Below are 14,763 nucleotides of genomic sequence, written 5' to 3' on the forward strand. Positions count from 1 at the left end.
GAAAAGAATGTCATTTCAAAACAAATAAACATATAACTACAATACTTTTAATTTATTCTGAATTGCTTTGAATTTTTCAATTGTATTGATACACTGGGTAGCAGCTTCGAGGCACGCTAGGCATATTTGTTGAGGGAATCCATCATTTGGTTTAATCTGAAAGTATATACAATTTGTTTATAGTAAATTTCTTTATTAGAAAATGCTTTCATGCTTCTGTATTTTGTAGATTTTTCAAATATATTTGATACCAAGATTCGGTACATTCCGATTACATATTTTCGACCAAAATTAAAGATTTTACAGACTTTTAATGGCGTGAATTGATAGTTCAATAATGATCGATATTGTCAATTTTTAGTGTCATTACATTAGGGTTCGTTGCACTTCAATTTCTTATATAGATTTTTAATACAGATTTTTAATCCCCCGATACACATTTACAGGTTTTTCTCATGCAAAATGTGGCAGCTCTGCTTGCAACGCTTGCATAAACAAAATATCATTGTAAGAGAGTGGAGAACAATGATAGGTATGTCGGATTTTTCGAATTACTCGATTATTCATTTATCGAGTATAATTTTCAAGCTAATCGATTATCTGGTGTATTAATCGATTACTCGATTATTTATTCGATTATTGTTATGGAATTTTTCAAATTACTCGATCAGTTTAATAATCGAATATTACTTTTAAAACTAATCAATTGAAATTTACTCGATTGTCAAGGTTAGTAATCGATTACTCGATCGATATTACGGTATCCCTAGGCACTGTGTCATTCGATAAAATGTGTTAAGCTTGTATGCAGTTAACAGAATTCTGGTTTCTTTTTTGTTGTGGAATAAAACTTCTAAGTATTATTTTCGGTCTAGTTTAATCTCTCAATCATTTTTTGTAAGCTCGGAACAATGTACAAATGGAATTACAAAGCTGGAAAAGCATTAGAGTTGAACAAAAATCACTATTTTTAATAAACAATCGCACATAAAGTAATGATAAAAATACAAAACTAGACAAACATATTCACCCCTATTCTGTATTTTGATCGAATCGGATTACTTCGAACGAATGTGAAAATTTGCATTCTGTGATACGATCGAGTGATGCTTTAATATTGAACTCGATCGAGGTATAGAATGCAAAATTTTACATTCTATCGAAATAATCCGGTTCGAACGAAATTCAGAATCGGGGTGATTAAAAGATTGTTGTCCATTATGCGACATGTACATGATTGGTGTAGAGGGAATTGTCATTAGTATGCGGGACCAAATTAGAATGGAAACAAAAAAAACAGCTCAGTATAATTTATAGTCTATAGGTATAGTCTCTGATTTGCTGAAAGTTGGTTTTTCATTGCAAATTAATGCTAGTTCTAAGTTTGATCCTGCTTCTCATTTTTAATTAGATAAGTATCCAAAAATTCCAACTGAGCTGGGTAAGAACCAAAGTTACCAGGTCATTTTTTCAAAAATTTGTATCCGGCGCAAAAATCTATCGGTACCATATCTGTATCAGAATGTCTGAAACATAAATTCCAGGAAAATGTCACCGAGCTAAAGGAAACAGCGATGATATTTAGGCTGTGAACCATTTCACGGTTAATTTTAACTTTTGGTTAAAATCTGACACTTGAGTGGTTATTTGGTGTCGAGTAGTTAAATTTGACTAAAACTGTGGCCCATTTCAAAATTTGACGGACGGAAAGTTATTTGGGTTTATTTTCCACTAGAAATAATTTCAACTAAAGAATTAGTATTAGAATTTTCATTTCGAGATTTTTTTCAGTGTTGGAAAACAACTATCGATCTGTCAAAAATAACCATGCTCTCGAGCAGGGTTATTTTTGACAATATCGAATTAACCACTCGAGTGTCAGATTTTAACCAAAAGTTAAAATTAACCGCGAAATGGTTCACAGCCTTAGAAACTATTCTTTGTTTGAGGAATGGAAACATTGAAATTTGGGAATGTAATACACGAAAAAAAATTCCCTGCAACTGAATGAAAAACTTTTGAGCTCTAAATTATACAAATGCAGAATGCAATTTTCATATTCGATCATAATACATGATCGAAATCGACTACATTTGTAAGGGGGCAATGCGGATTAAATGTGATTGATGCCGCTTGAAACTTTCTTAGTTGTATCCAAACTTTGGTTAGGAGTCTACTACTATACTGATACTGCTACCAAAGTTTAGGAAGAGAGAATCAAGATTGGATTATAAGAACCTAGCCTTTTAATCACTCGGCAAATAGGTTTGCGTGTCGCACAGTTCAAAATTCTAATAAGTGTACGCATACGATAAATAGCTGGTAAAGCAAGTTATAAAAACATTAATAAGAACATAACTCACCGTATCGGGCATAATTCTTTCTAGTATGTGAGCTATATCCTTCCCATCATTATATATTGGAATGAGTTGATCATTTGTTTTTGCTGTCAGACATAATCGGCAATTCATGAGTTCTATTATAACTGAATCATATTTTCCTTGAAGTTCAGCAATAGTGTCAACAAAAGTCAACATGTTCTCTTGACTCGTGATTTCCTTCTTGGTTGCTAGATTGTTACCAACGATAAAATCGTCCACTGTTGTAACAAATAAAGGTTCCTCCAACTCTGCGCATACCTGTATTGGGTCATCTACTGCAAGCTCTTTAATAGTGTGTTCATGTGAATCTTTTCCTCGTCTCTCAAAACTACTAGTTGGTAAGGAACAATGCTCCTCTTTCAGTAATTTTGAGACACATTCATTAAAATTGTTTTGAAATATCGTCGGTATTGGTACCATCACAGGTCGTGATGACTTCTTGAGTTTTCGGTTCATTGGGTGATCTTGGAAACATTCGTCGGTAAAATGTTCAGAACATAGAAAATATTTTATAATATTATTCAGGCTTTTTTCTAAAAGATCTTCTCGCCCTGCTGCTTTAGCCCACGCCGTCGCACTAAAAATAATGTTTGATATCTTATATTCATTTTTGACATGTGCAATTTATCTATACGAACTATTCTGCACTTTTAGGAAATCCGAAATACTCTACGTCTCGATTTGTAGCAATTGAATTGTAACAAGAAGCCGCACAACATCTTTTGGACATTACTAACACCTACTATATGTTGTGTTTTCAAGCATTGTTTTTATTATGTCCATTATGTCATTTTTGCTTGATGCTAAACCTATGACAAGACCTGACAACTGGGCAGAGATGCCAGGTAAAAATTTCAAATGTCTGCAGACAGGGTCTGTAAATCTGAAAAAAAATCTGCAGTCAGCAAGTATGGCTTGCTGGCAGCAATTTCTCTATAAAGTATGACATGCAAAACTGACTTGGCGAGCAAAAAAAAAAAAAAGGTCGCGGAAATTTCAAATTTTTCTGTAAATATAGATGAAAGTCAGCGAGAATTTCAAAAGTCTGTAAAAATCTGCGAGAATTTCAAAAGTCTGCAAAAGTCTGCACAACAAAAAATGTCTGCAGCACTATTAGGTTTTTTACCGTCACTGCTAACCTCAATCGGATGAACACTTTTTGACAGTCCAGCAGTACTGTTTGTAAACAGAAATTTCTTTTGTTTGTTTATTGACAAATTGGATCAGACTATTTACGGTCCGTATCGCCTAAATAAAGTTTTAAAACATTTGTTCACGATTGAATACGGTTCGTTTTTGATATTTATTAAATAAAAGTGACTAGTTGCAAAGTGTGAAGATGATTGTTTTAGATGTGCTCTTCGATTTTTGTTTAAGCTTGTTTGTAAACAGTACCGCTGAACTGTCAAGGATGAATACTTGTTCATTTGTGTCGTCACGATAAAAAACCTAATACCCCAAATCTGCAGATTTACAGACAAATCTGCAGACCTGGCATCTCTGCAACTGGGGTGGCTGCTTTTGATCTAAATGGTCCAGTTTCTGATTGGCTGATTTTGATGTTGCTACCCGCACATTGTGAAAAGAAAAAACTTTTGCAGGGTACGCGAGCAATGATGCCAAGTATAAAGAAAATCAGACAACAAGTTTATTAAAATGTATAAATTTAGCTCACCAATGAAAATAAAAATTTTCAGAGAATGTTTCACTTTTTTTCAATCTCATTTGAAATAAATGTTTATAGTGGCAGCACTGTGTAATTAAAATCAGCCTCAAGCCGTTTTTCTTTTTAGTAAATTAAAGTGTAACTAAACTTTAAACTCGAAAGTGAAAGTGTAAGTTTAGTTTTACGAGAAGTTCGTATTCCAAAAAACACAAAAGATCCAAAAGATCCGGTAATACGTCAACAATGGATTCGATTTTGCGTTCAACATGAGATATCTCGTGTTTTGTCATCAAAGCTCAATTAATTGTTTTTAATCGTTAATATATAATAAAAAATGCATTCACCAAAACATTTTTCATGTTTATTGCAAATCAAAAACCGAGTCTAAAATTTTAAATTAAAATATTTTTTTCTTAGCATAAAGTTATTAAAAAATCTGTAAATATGTCTACACTGTAGCCGATACGTTGGTATTAGAGTGCCTATAACCAGAGTGACGACATCTCATCCGTAATGCTGGCAACAATTCAAAACATTCCATTATACCATGTTCACATTAGCGCTCATATTACTTGATATACAGAGATGATATGCATATCACGTCGAAGTGTTCACATATGAACTAGATGATATCGTTTGACAATCAAGTTGTCATCTTGAATGCACTCATTAGATAAAAGGTCAATAATATTATCTTTCGCTATTAAAATTAAATCAATAATTGAAGTCTTGCATTTAATGGTCTCCGAAAGCAAGTATTTGCTGAAAAATTCGAAATTAAAATGCGTGTTTATTGTCACTCTGAAGGTGACGTTCATAAATGAGTGCGTTCAATGCCATTATCCGTGTTGCTAGTGGCGGATTTTGACAACTCGAAATGATATCGTACATGATATCCCGGATATCATGCAAAATGATGATATGCATTGACATCAAATTGTATGCGATATCAAATGATATCGCACATGATATCATCGGATATCAATTATATCGGTATATCATTTGATATCAGCGCTAATGTGAACATACTATTAGCTTAACATTGAATTGACAGGTCGTTTGCTCGTTTGGAACTGGGAGCTGTCATTCCAAACGAACAGCTGTCGCCACTCTGATTATAGTCACTCTAGTTGGTATATACGGATTTTGATTTGCAATAAACATGAAAAATGTTTTGGTGAATGCATTTTTTTATTATATATTAACACTTAAAAACAATTAATTGAGCTTTGATGACAAAACACGAGATATCTCATGTTGAACGCATAACCGAATCCATTGTTGACGTATTACCGGATCTTTTGGAAACCGGAAAAAAGTCAAGTTTGGATAGAAATGCTTAGTGCGACCACAGTGTGGAACACAACAGTTCATTCTTCTCGTAAAACTAAACACACTTTCGAGTTTATACTAATTTAACAAATCTTTTTCAGTTACACTTTAATTCACTAAAAAGAAAAACGGCTTGATGCTAATTTTAATTACACAGTGCTGCCGTTATGAACATTTATTACAAATGAAATTGAAAAAAGTAAGACATTCTCTGAAAATTTTTATTTGCATTGGTGAGCTAAAATTATACATTTTAATAAAGTTGTTTTCTGATTTTCTTTATACTTGGCATCATTGCTCACGTACCCTGCAAAAGTTTTTTCTTTTCACAATGTGCTGGTAGCAACATCAAAATCAGCCAATCAGAAACTGGTCCATTTTGGAACAAAAGCAGCCCCCCCAGTTGTCAGGTCTTGTCTTAGATTCATACAGATTTCTCAAAAATAAGGAAAGAATAAAATAATTTTTTTCGTTTAAGCTTTCTTTGGTAGTAGTGACAAATACAAATAATAATACCCCTAAGTCCCATACAAACGAACCGCCAATGTTTGGTTCACAGCCTGAACAAGTAAGCCTAGCAAATTACTCCCTTTCATTGCGATAGTTTGAAAATGTGGAAAGAGATCGTTTCTGGCAACGCTTTATGCTAGTTGCTACGGTGCAAAACAAACTTGTTTGTTTATGTTTATAGTTGCTGTATTAAACTGCAACAATTAGTCTAAATATCACCGGCACTAGCACAAAATATGAAAAATGAACACAAACACCCACGAATCTACAAATACCAATACAGCTAGCAAAAACATCTAGTCTGTCATCTAGACTGTGTTAATTTTTTTCATTTACCAACAGAGTTGCCATTCATACAGAATTATTTCTGATGTATTGATTTGTATACGTCCATGCGATTTTCATGCAGGATACAGATTTAATACATATTGCTAAAACTAAAAACATAATTGTGCCTACTTCTCCTCTTCTAATGCAATATGAAATCGAACCGAATCGAATGTTTTGCTACGATATTTACTTACTTCTTGTCGGTCGTTATTTGATTTCGGGTAAAAATTACCGACACAATATCAACGTAAACCTATAATTTATTGCGACGATTTATTTTTTTTTCAAATTTTACACAGTCTGATGAAATCAGACATTCCTGCAAGCAGCTGATCGGTGTTGACAAACGAGGGGTAACCAACTAGTAAAAAAACATTTACATAACACAAGGGGTGTACCGATAGTAAATAGTTCGGGTAGTTCAATATAGGTGGAACAAATGCATCCCGAAAATTTATTATTATAATAATTTACTTATAGTGTCATGTCTGTTAGTCTGTGATCAAGGGTCGTTTCTTCAATTACAGCATAATCAATGCGCATTGCTCACCCGATGACGAGAAGGAAGCATTTTACGCGCAGCTGAAACGAACCTACGACAGCTGTCCACGGCGGGATGTAAAACTCGTCATCGGCGACATGAGTGCTCAAGTAGGCCGTGAGGTAATGTTCAGGCCTGTGATCGGATTGAAGAGCCCGCACGCGTTAACAAACGACAACGGCCAACGATGCGTGAACTTTGTAGCCTCCCGAGGAATGGTAGTTCGAAGCACCTTCTTCCCCCGCAAAAATATCCCCAAAGCCACCTGGAGATCACCTGATCAACATACGGAAAATCAAATCGACCACGTTCTCATCGACGATTCTTTTCCGACGTCAACAATGTCCGCACTTACCGCAGTACCAACATTGATTCTGACCATTACCTTGTCGTGGTTTGTATGTGCTCTAAACTATCCACGGTGCACAATACTCGTCGCACAGGAACGCCGGGACTCAATCTCGAGCAGCTACGTAGCATTCGTACTGCAGAGGAATACGCGCAACAACTGGAGCTAGTGCTACCAACGGAAGAGCAGCTTGGCGCGGCGACTCTTGAAGACGGCTGGAGGAACATAAGGTCCGTTGTGAGTAGCACTGCTTCAACCGTACTAGTTACGAGGTTATCGAATCGAGGAAATGACTGGTTTGACGGCGAATGTCAGCAGTTGGTCGTAGAGAAGAATGCAGCAAGGGCGAGGATGCTGCAACACCGCGCTAAAGCGAACGAGGAACGATACAGACAGGCGCGGAACAGACATAACACGGTTTTCCGGAGGAAAAAGCGCTACCAGAAAGACCAAGATCGCGAAGCGATGGAACACCTGTACCGGGCAAATGACCGGGCTGAACACCGCCTACATGGTACTCTCCCAAATCCTTTGCCGTCGTCTAACACCAATAGCTAAGGATTTCGTAGAGCCGTACCAAGCGCGATTTGCTGGAGCCCGCGCCACTGCGGATCACATATTCGCGATAAGACAAATACTCCAGAAGTGTCGTGAACACAACGTACCCACGCATCACCTATTCGTTGACTTCAAAGCGGCATACGACACAATCGATCGAGAACAGCAGTAGCAGATCATGCACGAATACGGTTTCCTGGATAAACTGACGCGATTGGTCAAAACAACGATGAATAGAGTGATGATGCTACGTCCAAGTATCTGGACGCTCTCGACTCCCTTCGAACTTTGGAGAGGGCTACGGCAAGGTGATGGACTCTGTTGTATCTTGTTCAATATTGCCTTGGAAGGTATGATTCGAAGAGCGAGGATCGACAGAAAAAGCCCGTACAACCTTTTGGCTTCGCTGACGTTATTGATATTGTAACACGTAACCTAAAGAAGATGACGGAAACCTACATCGGATTGATGCAATACGCCTCCCACCACGAATATTGATAGACGGTGACGGTGTGTATTTGGGCTCACTGGTGACCGCCGACAATGACACCAGCAGAGAAATACAGAGACGTATTTTGGCAGGGAATCGTGTGTACTTTGGACTCAGAAAAACCCTTCGATCAAAAAAAGTACGCCACCGCACGAAATTGACCATCTACAAAACGCTCATTAGTAATATGTCGGAGTGCAGATGGAAGACGGAACGTGGAGACGGCGTATGAATCACGAACTGCAACAGCTGCTAGGGGAACCACCCATCGTACGGACAGCTAAAATCGGACGTCTACGATGTGCTGGGCATGTCATTAGGATGTCGGACGACAGCCCAGTGAAAATGGTTCTTGAATCTAATCCGACTGGTGCAAGAAGAAGAGGAGCGCAGCGAGCACGCTTTTGCAATCATAAAAAGCAAAGTCTTAGCATTACATTCCTTTTGTGGAGTTTGGCTTTTCTGTTTCAACAGACTTTGCAGCTGATTCTTAGCGTACATAATATAGCATGGCTAAGGCCAGCGCCCTATGCATTGAACCGTCAACTCAATCATAATATCAGTAATTAAAACCGCAGTCATAATATTCAACATCTGGTTTGTAGTCCGGGTTCCTTCCTCTGTTCGTTCACGTGATTCCAGAATCGTTTCGAAATTATTCTTAGATTATTTTGTACACGAAGAAGATGGTTTTGATGTAGTATTTTGTTCAATCGCTTATAGCCGTTGTTAATGTGCATATAATGAGATCGTAATTGGATTGAGTGGCGTTTGGTTAATTTTCTTAGTGCAGACCGCTTAGCGCGTTTATAACGTTTCAATTTCATATTAGACCATGGAGGATGGACCGATTCTTGTCAATTTTTGGGTATGAATTGTTCAATGGAGTGAGGCCATAACATAGCAACGGAACTGCAATTGCTTTTAGAAAATATGCTCATCCAATTTAATGACAGTAAGAACTGATTCAAAGAATCAAAGTTTCCATTTTTAAAATCGTAGTAAGTGGTTTGAGAGGTGTTACTGAATACAGTTGGTGCATGTCCCGGATCACAAAAGGAAGGTGATGACGATACAACTTAACTAGTGGAGAAGGTGCGATGGTTATGGAACAAGTACTAGACAATTCATGACTGGTGAAGCATAAATCCAGGAGACGATTTTTACTGTTGTAGTTATAGTTGAGCAGTACTAGACCAGCAGTGTTATACTCATCGAGCAGTAGTAATGAAGAAGGCGATTTTATAGAGCACGTTCCATCCGGATAGAGATAATCGCAAGGACCGCGAATCCATTTACTACCGGGTTGATTGAAATCTCCCAAGATAACGATTATTTAAACTCATAGTATCGCTTATCAATGAAAGCGAACTTATATGCTGTCCGATCAAGTCTAGATCATTCACGCGATCAGGAGGGTGGTAAAGCACACACAAGTATAGCGTAAAATGAGAGAACTTGATAGCATTCCAAATTTGCTCAACATTGTGGCAGTTTGAGGAAGTATCCAAACGAGAATTGACATTTTAACAGTCATTTTGAATATTCCTTCAGTTGGGACAGTACTCGCATGGATCATGATGACAACGCGTTACCCTATCAAAAACATCTAGACTGTGTTTATTTTTTTATTTACCAACAGAGTTTACATAACACAAGGGGTTTACTGATAATAAATAATTCGTGCAGTTCAATATAGATGGAGCTAGCGCCCCGCGAAAATTTATTTTTAGAAGAATTTACTCATAGTATCATGTCTGTTAGTCTGTGGTTACGGTCCTGCCGCTACACGGAGTAAGAAAGATTGAAAAAATGCAGGTTTCCGTAAAGGCATGTATAGTTACGATACCACCTGGCCACTAATAGCAATAGCTTGCCATAGGGCCCCGACACCAGTCAAGCACCGTCAGCAGAACCCGTAGACTTCAAACTCAACTTGTCGTTGCCAACCAGAACCAATCAAGCACCATCAGCTGAATTCCCGATCACCAACGTTCCAATCAGACAGGCATAGGAAATGTGTTTACTCAACAATAATAAGTTATAAAGTATAGTAAAACAGGGAAACAGATTGGAAAACTGACATGTAAACACAATGATGTAATGAAAACCGCGAAAATGTTACCGCAGAGACGGGACTCGAACCCGTAGCTAACTCCTAACCGGGGAAATTGTTTTACCAATTAAACTACCCTGCATATGAAAACACATGAAGAGAAAGTCCAATTGATTGGACGAAAACTAAGCATGCTTCGCTGTACTTAGCCACTTAGTTAATTGGTAAAACAATTTCCCCGGTTAGGAATTAGCTACGGGTTTGAGTCCCGTCTCTGCGGTAACATTTTCGCGGTTTTCATTACATCATTGTGTTCACATGTCAGTTTTCCAATCTGTTTCCCCGTTAGGTACTGATCATATTAAAGCTAACTCAAGACCAGAGATGCCAGGTCATTTTTTCAAAAATCTGTGATCGAACCCAAAACCTGTCTGTGAAAATCTGGACCGTTTTCCATACCCCTACAGCAGTTCAAAATCAAATTTGGTGAGAAAAAAAAAAAAAAAAAGGTCTCGCCATCCCATTTTTGCGTACCATTTCTGTTGATCGAATTCAATTTAGTGAGCAAAAAAAAAAAGGTCTCACTACAAACACGCTGTAACTTTTTGGTGCTAAACTGTACTCGATTTCCAAAAACTCTGAAAATCTGTGATCATTTTCAAAAATCTGTGAAAATCTGTGTCGGTTTTAAAATCGGTGCAGAAAACTCAAAATCTGTGAACCTGACATCCCTGCTCAAGACGGCTCTACGTCTTAACAAAGACTAAAACAAATCGTTGATAGTAAAACAGGTTTATTTGGCAGTTCTTAGTTAGTAGCGATATAAGTGAAATAAAAAATTTGGTTTTCAAATAGTGAGATAGCTGAGTCCTCAGAAGTTCCTGTATCATGCCTTCCCGTGTGTCTGTGATGACATTTGGTCAATAGAACGGCGTCGACTGGGTGCTGGAATGTTAGAAATAACTGATACATGTTTTGTATTACCTATTGATATCATAGCGTGCGCTGCATTGCTAATCAGATTATTAGATTGAGATGAAATAAGACGTTGTCGTGGAACAAAATTCGTATGGATATTCGATGCAGCGGCTGCGTAGTCATATAAATTATTAACACCGTTGACTGATGGAGCGGTTCAATTAATTACCGATGTGACAGCATTTCCAAAGGGGGTATCGGCGTTGCACGTATTAAGTACGATTCAGACGGTTCGGCTTCTTCCGTCACCGTCACCGGAACGTCAACGTCCGTCACCGTCATTCTGATTCACACGATCCGGTTTCCTATCCGTGTCCGTCATGTCATTTTAATACACGCAGAATTTGAAGAACTTAGTTCCGCACAATTTTATTCCACTAATAAATAATGTGGGAGCTTTTGAAGCCAATCGATCTGTTGTTTTCCTACCTTTTAATCGAATAAATAACTTCCAAAATTAACTAGAAAGAGGAACAAACAAAACAATCAGTTCCACTCAACAACGTAACGTACTTCGCAAAACTACTGATAAGTTTAATTACTTATATGTGGTATATTTTGTTTAAGAATGGGATCTTGACACCGAATACATACATAACAAACGTCAGCTGATTACGGTATTCATATGAATCGTGCATGTGTGGGATAATCACAGTCCGTCAAATATTCTTTCGGAGAAATGTTGACGGAGCTTGCCGTTGACGGACGTTGACGTTCCGGATCTCTGCTGGATCGTGTGAATGCGCAAATGGAAAACTCATTTGACTAATTTTGACGGAGGCTGACGTTCCGTTACGGTGACACAAGAAGCCGGATCGTCTGAATCGTACATTAGTCGAATTTGTGAAGGTGATGGTGGCACTGGCTTCAGGTAACGATAGGGGCTGATTGTGGTCCGTGCAGAGATGCCAGGTCTGCAGATTTGTCTGTAAATCTGCAGATTTGGGGTATAGTGCTGCAGACATTTTTTGTTGTGCAGACTTTTACAGACTTTTGAAATTCTCGCAGACTTTTGTAGACTTTTGAAATTCTCGCAGACTTTTGTCTATAGTAAAAGACTTTTGAAATTTCCGCGCGCGACCTTTTTTTTTTGCTCGCCAAGTCAGTTCAGTTTTGCGTGTCATACTTTATAGAGAAATTGCTGCCAGCAAGACATACTTGCTGACTGCAGATTTTTTTTTCAGATTTACAGACCCTGTCTGCAGATATTTGAAATTTTTACCTGGCATCTCTGGGTCCGTGTGACGGAAAGTCTTTGATGGTATGTTCAGTATTGGTAGTAGTGGAAGCTGGCATGTCCATAGTAGCATTTTCAACAGCAGGAAAAGTTATCAAATTTAGGAATTACTTTTTTTTTTTTTTAAATAACTATTTATTGGAATATGAGTTAAAATTAAATTATTAAGATTTAAATTGGGTGTTCAGCCACAAGTGGTGACTTTTCAGCCCTGTTATATATATATATATATATATATATATATATGATTTGGTTATTACCATGAAGACATCATTTGCTTCCGCAATTCTGAGATTTTTGTGTAGGGAAAATTCTAAACCTACTTGTATTGTGTAATGGGAAAAAGGAACTTATATACTAACTTACTAACTAATACAGAGAGCGAATCGATTCAATTGAAGATTGCATCGATTTTTGTCGGAATTTGCTTATAATATTATGTGACATTACATCTAATGGTTCTATATTTGTGAGTCTGTGTAACTCATTTGTACTAAACCAGGGAGGACGCTTCAGAATCATTTTCAGAATTTTATTCTGAATCCTTTGAAGCGTTTTCTTCCTGGTGGAACAACAGCTTGACCAAATTGGTACCGCATAAAGCATGGCTGGTCTGAAAATTTGTTTATAAATTAACAATTTGTTTTTTAGACAGAGCTTAGAATTTCTGTTTATAAGAGGATATAAACATTTAATATATTTATTACACTTTGCCTGGATTCCTTCAATGTGATCCTTGAAAGTGAGTTTTTTGTCATACGTTAAACCTAAGTATTTAGCTTGATCAGACCATGTCAATTCCAAGCCATTCAATTTGAGAATGTGATTATTGTTTGGTTTAAGAAAAGAAGCTCTTGGCTTGTGAGGAAAGATAATTAATTGCGTTTTTGCTGCATTTGGTTTAATTTTCCATTTTGACAGATAATCACTGAAAATATTTAAACTTCTTTGTAGGCGACTGCAGATCACTCTTAGATTTCTACCTGTGGCTAACAGACTTGTGTCGTCACAGAATAGCGATTTCTGACAACCAACGGGTAGATTTGGAAGATCAGAAGTGAAAATATTATACAAGATTGGAGCTACACTCGAACCCTGCGGAACACCGGCTCGTACGGGTAGCAATTCAGATTTACAATTCTGATAGCTAACCTGAAGAGTACGATCAGTTAAATAATTTTGAATCATTTTGATCAAATAAATAGGAAACTGGAAATCAGACATTTTTGCTATTAAACCTTTGTGCCAAACACTGTCGAATGCTTTTTCTATGTCTAGAAGAGCAACTCCAGTGGATAACCCAGAAGATTTATTTGATTTTATCATGTTCGTTACTCTGACAAGTTGATGAGTAGTTGAATGTTCATGACGAAATCCAAACTGCTCTGGTAAAAAAATTGAATTCTCATTTATATGAGTCATCATTCTTAACAAGATAATTTTTTCAAAAAGTTTACTGATAGAAGAAAGTAAGCTAATTGGGCGATAACTTGATGTTTCTGCTGGGTTTTTATCAGGTTTTAGGATAGGAATTACTTTAGCGTTTTTCCATCTTTTTGGGAAGTAAGCTAATGAAAAACACTTGTTGAAAATTTTAACCAGGAGTCTCAAGGCAACATCGGGAAGATTTTTAATAAGAATATTAAAAATTCCATCATTACCAGGAGCCTTCATGTTTTTAAGTTTTCTAATAATTGATTTAATTTCATCAAAATTCGTCTCAATAATGTCATCGTGTGATAACCCCAGAGCCGTAGCAACCTAGGGGGCAAGGGGGGGCTTTGCCCCACCACGCGGTTTCCGCCTCACCACGTATTTTTCTGTGTCCACGTCTAAAAAATCCAGTCGCTTGTGCTCGAATGCCAGAAACGATAAATTGTTTAATCTATCAGTGGACATGCTAATACGTTGAGGCCGCATGATCCGTGTCAATGCCGAAAATGATGATTCGCATACTGCCGTTCCGGACGGAAAAGTTTCAATGGTTGCAAAAAGGTTGTATACGTTTTCCATTCCTTGGCACACCTTATACAGCTCTGTCAGTATTACAGTCTTAATTTTTTTATCTATCGGCCTCTTCAAATTGTTCAATTTCTCATTTTTTGCACGAATTTTATCAATGTATTCTTTGGCAATTTTTAGCTCAATTTCATTTGGCAATTTGATGCCTAACTCGGTCAAAGGCTGCAGCTTTTCCAAATCCATCTCATTTGCTGTATCGATAGCTGTGAGAATGGCATCGTTTTTTATGAAACGATCTGTCATTTTCATGGCTGCTGAAACCTGCTCAGAAATGAATCCGAAACCACTCTCAGAGTGATCTTAGAGGGTTTAC

General features: G+C 37.3%; 2 protein-coding genes across 2 annotated transcripts in view; both read right to left on the reverse strand.

Moving 5' to 3' along the window:
- The window catches only part of LOC131440541 (protein FAM50 homolog), a 347,038-nt gene extending 343,238 nt beyond the window's left edge, over positions 1-3,800 (reverse strand). The window contains exon 1 of the mRNA XM_058611911.1: positions 3,493-3,800. The gene's annotated coding sequence lies outside the window, so the exon portion shown is untranslated. The remainder of the gene's footprint in view (positions 1-3,492) is intronic.
- Positions 32-3,206, reverse strand: LOC131440545 (THAP domain-containing protein 1-like). The gene is made up of 3 exons (XM_058611915.1): positions 3,020-3,206; positions 2,364-2,958; positions 32-156 (listed from the first exon to the last, which is right to left on the reverse strand). The coding sequence occupies exons 1-3, from the start codon at positions 3,109-3,111 to the stop codon at positions 37-39; spliced, it is 807 nt and encodes a 268-aa protein (XP_058467898.1). The 5' UTR covers positions 3,112-3,206; the 3' UTR covers positions 32-36.
- Positions 3,801-14,763: the final 10,963 nt, after the last annotated feature.

Source organism: Malaya genurostris, chromosome 1 (assembly GCF_030247185.1).
Source record: "Malaya genurostris strain Urasoe2022 chromosome 1, Malgen_1.1, whole genome shotgun sequence".
In the NCBI taxonomy this organism is placed as follows: domain Eukaryota; kingdom Metazoa; phylum Arthropoda; class Insecta; order Diptera; family Culicidae; genus Malaya; species Malaya genurostris.

What these genes read in the sequence shown, in the direction of transcription:
- LOC131440545 (XM_058611915.1), bottom strand. Translation starts at nt 3,111, where the DNA reads ATGTCCAAAAGATGTTGTGCGGCTTCTTGTTACAATTCAATTGCTACA. An exon ending in TTTCCTAAAAGTGCAGAATA is followed by an intron (nt 2,959 to 3,019) that starts GTTCGTATAGAT and finishes CATTATTTTTAG; the next exon opens with TGCGACGGCGTGGGCTAAAG. An exon ending in AAAGAATTATGCCCGATACG is followed by an intron (nt 157 to 2,363) that starts GTGAGTTATGTT and finishes ATATACTTTCAG; the next exon opens with ATTAAACCAAATGATGGATT.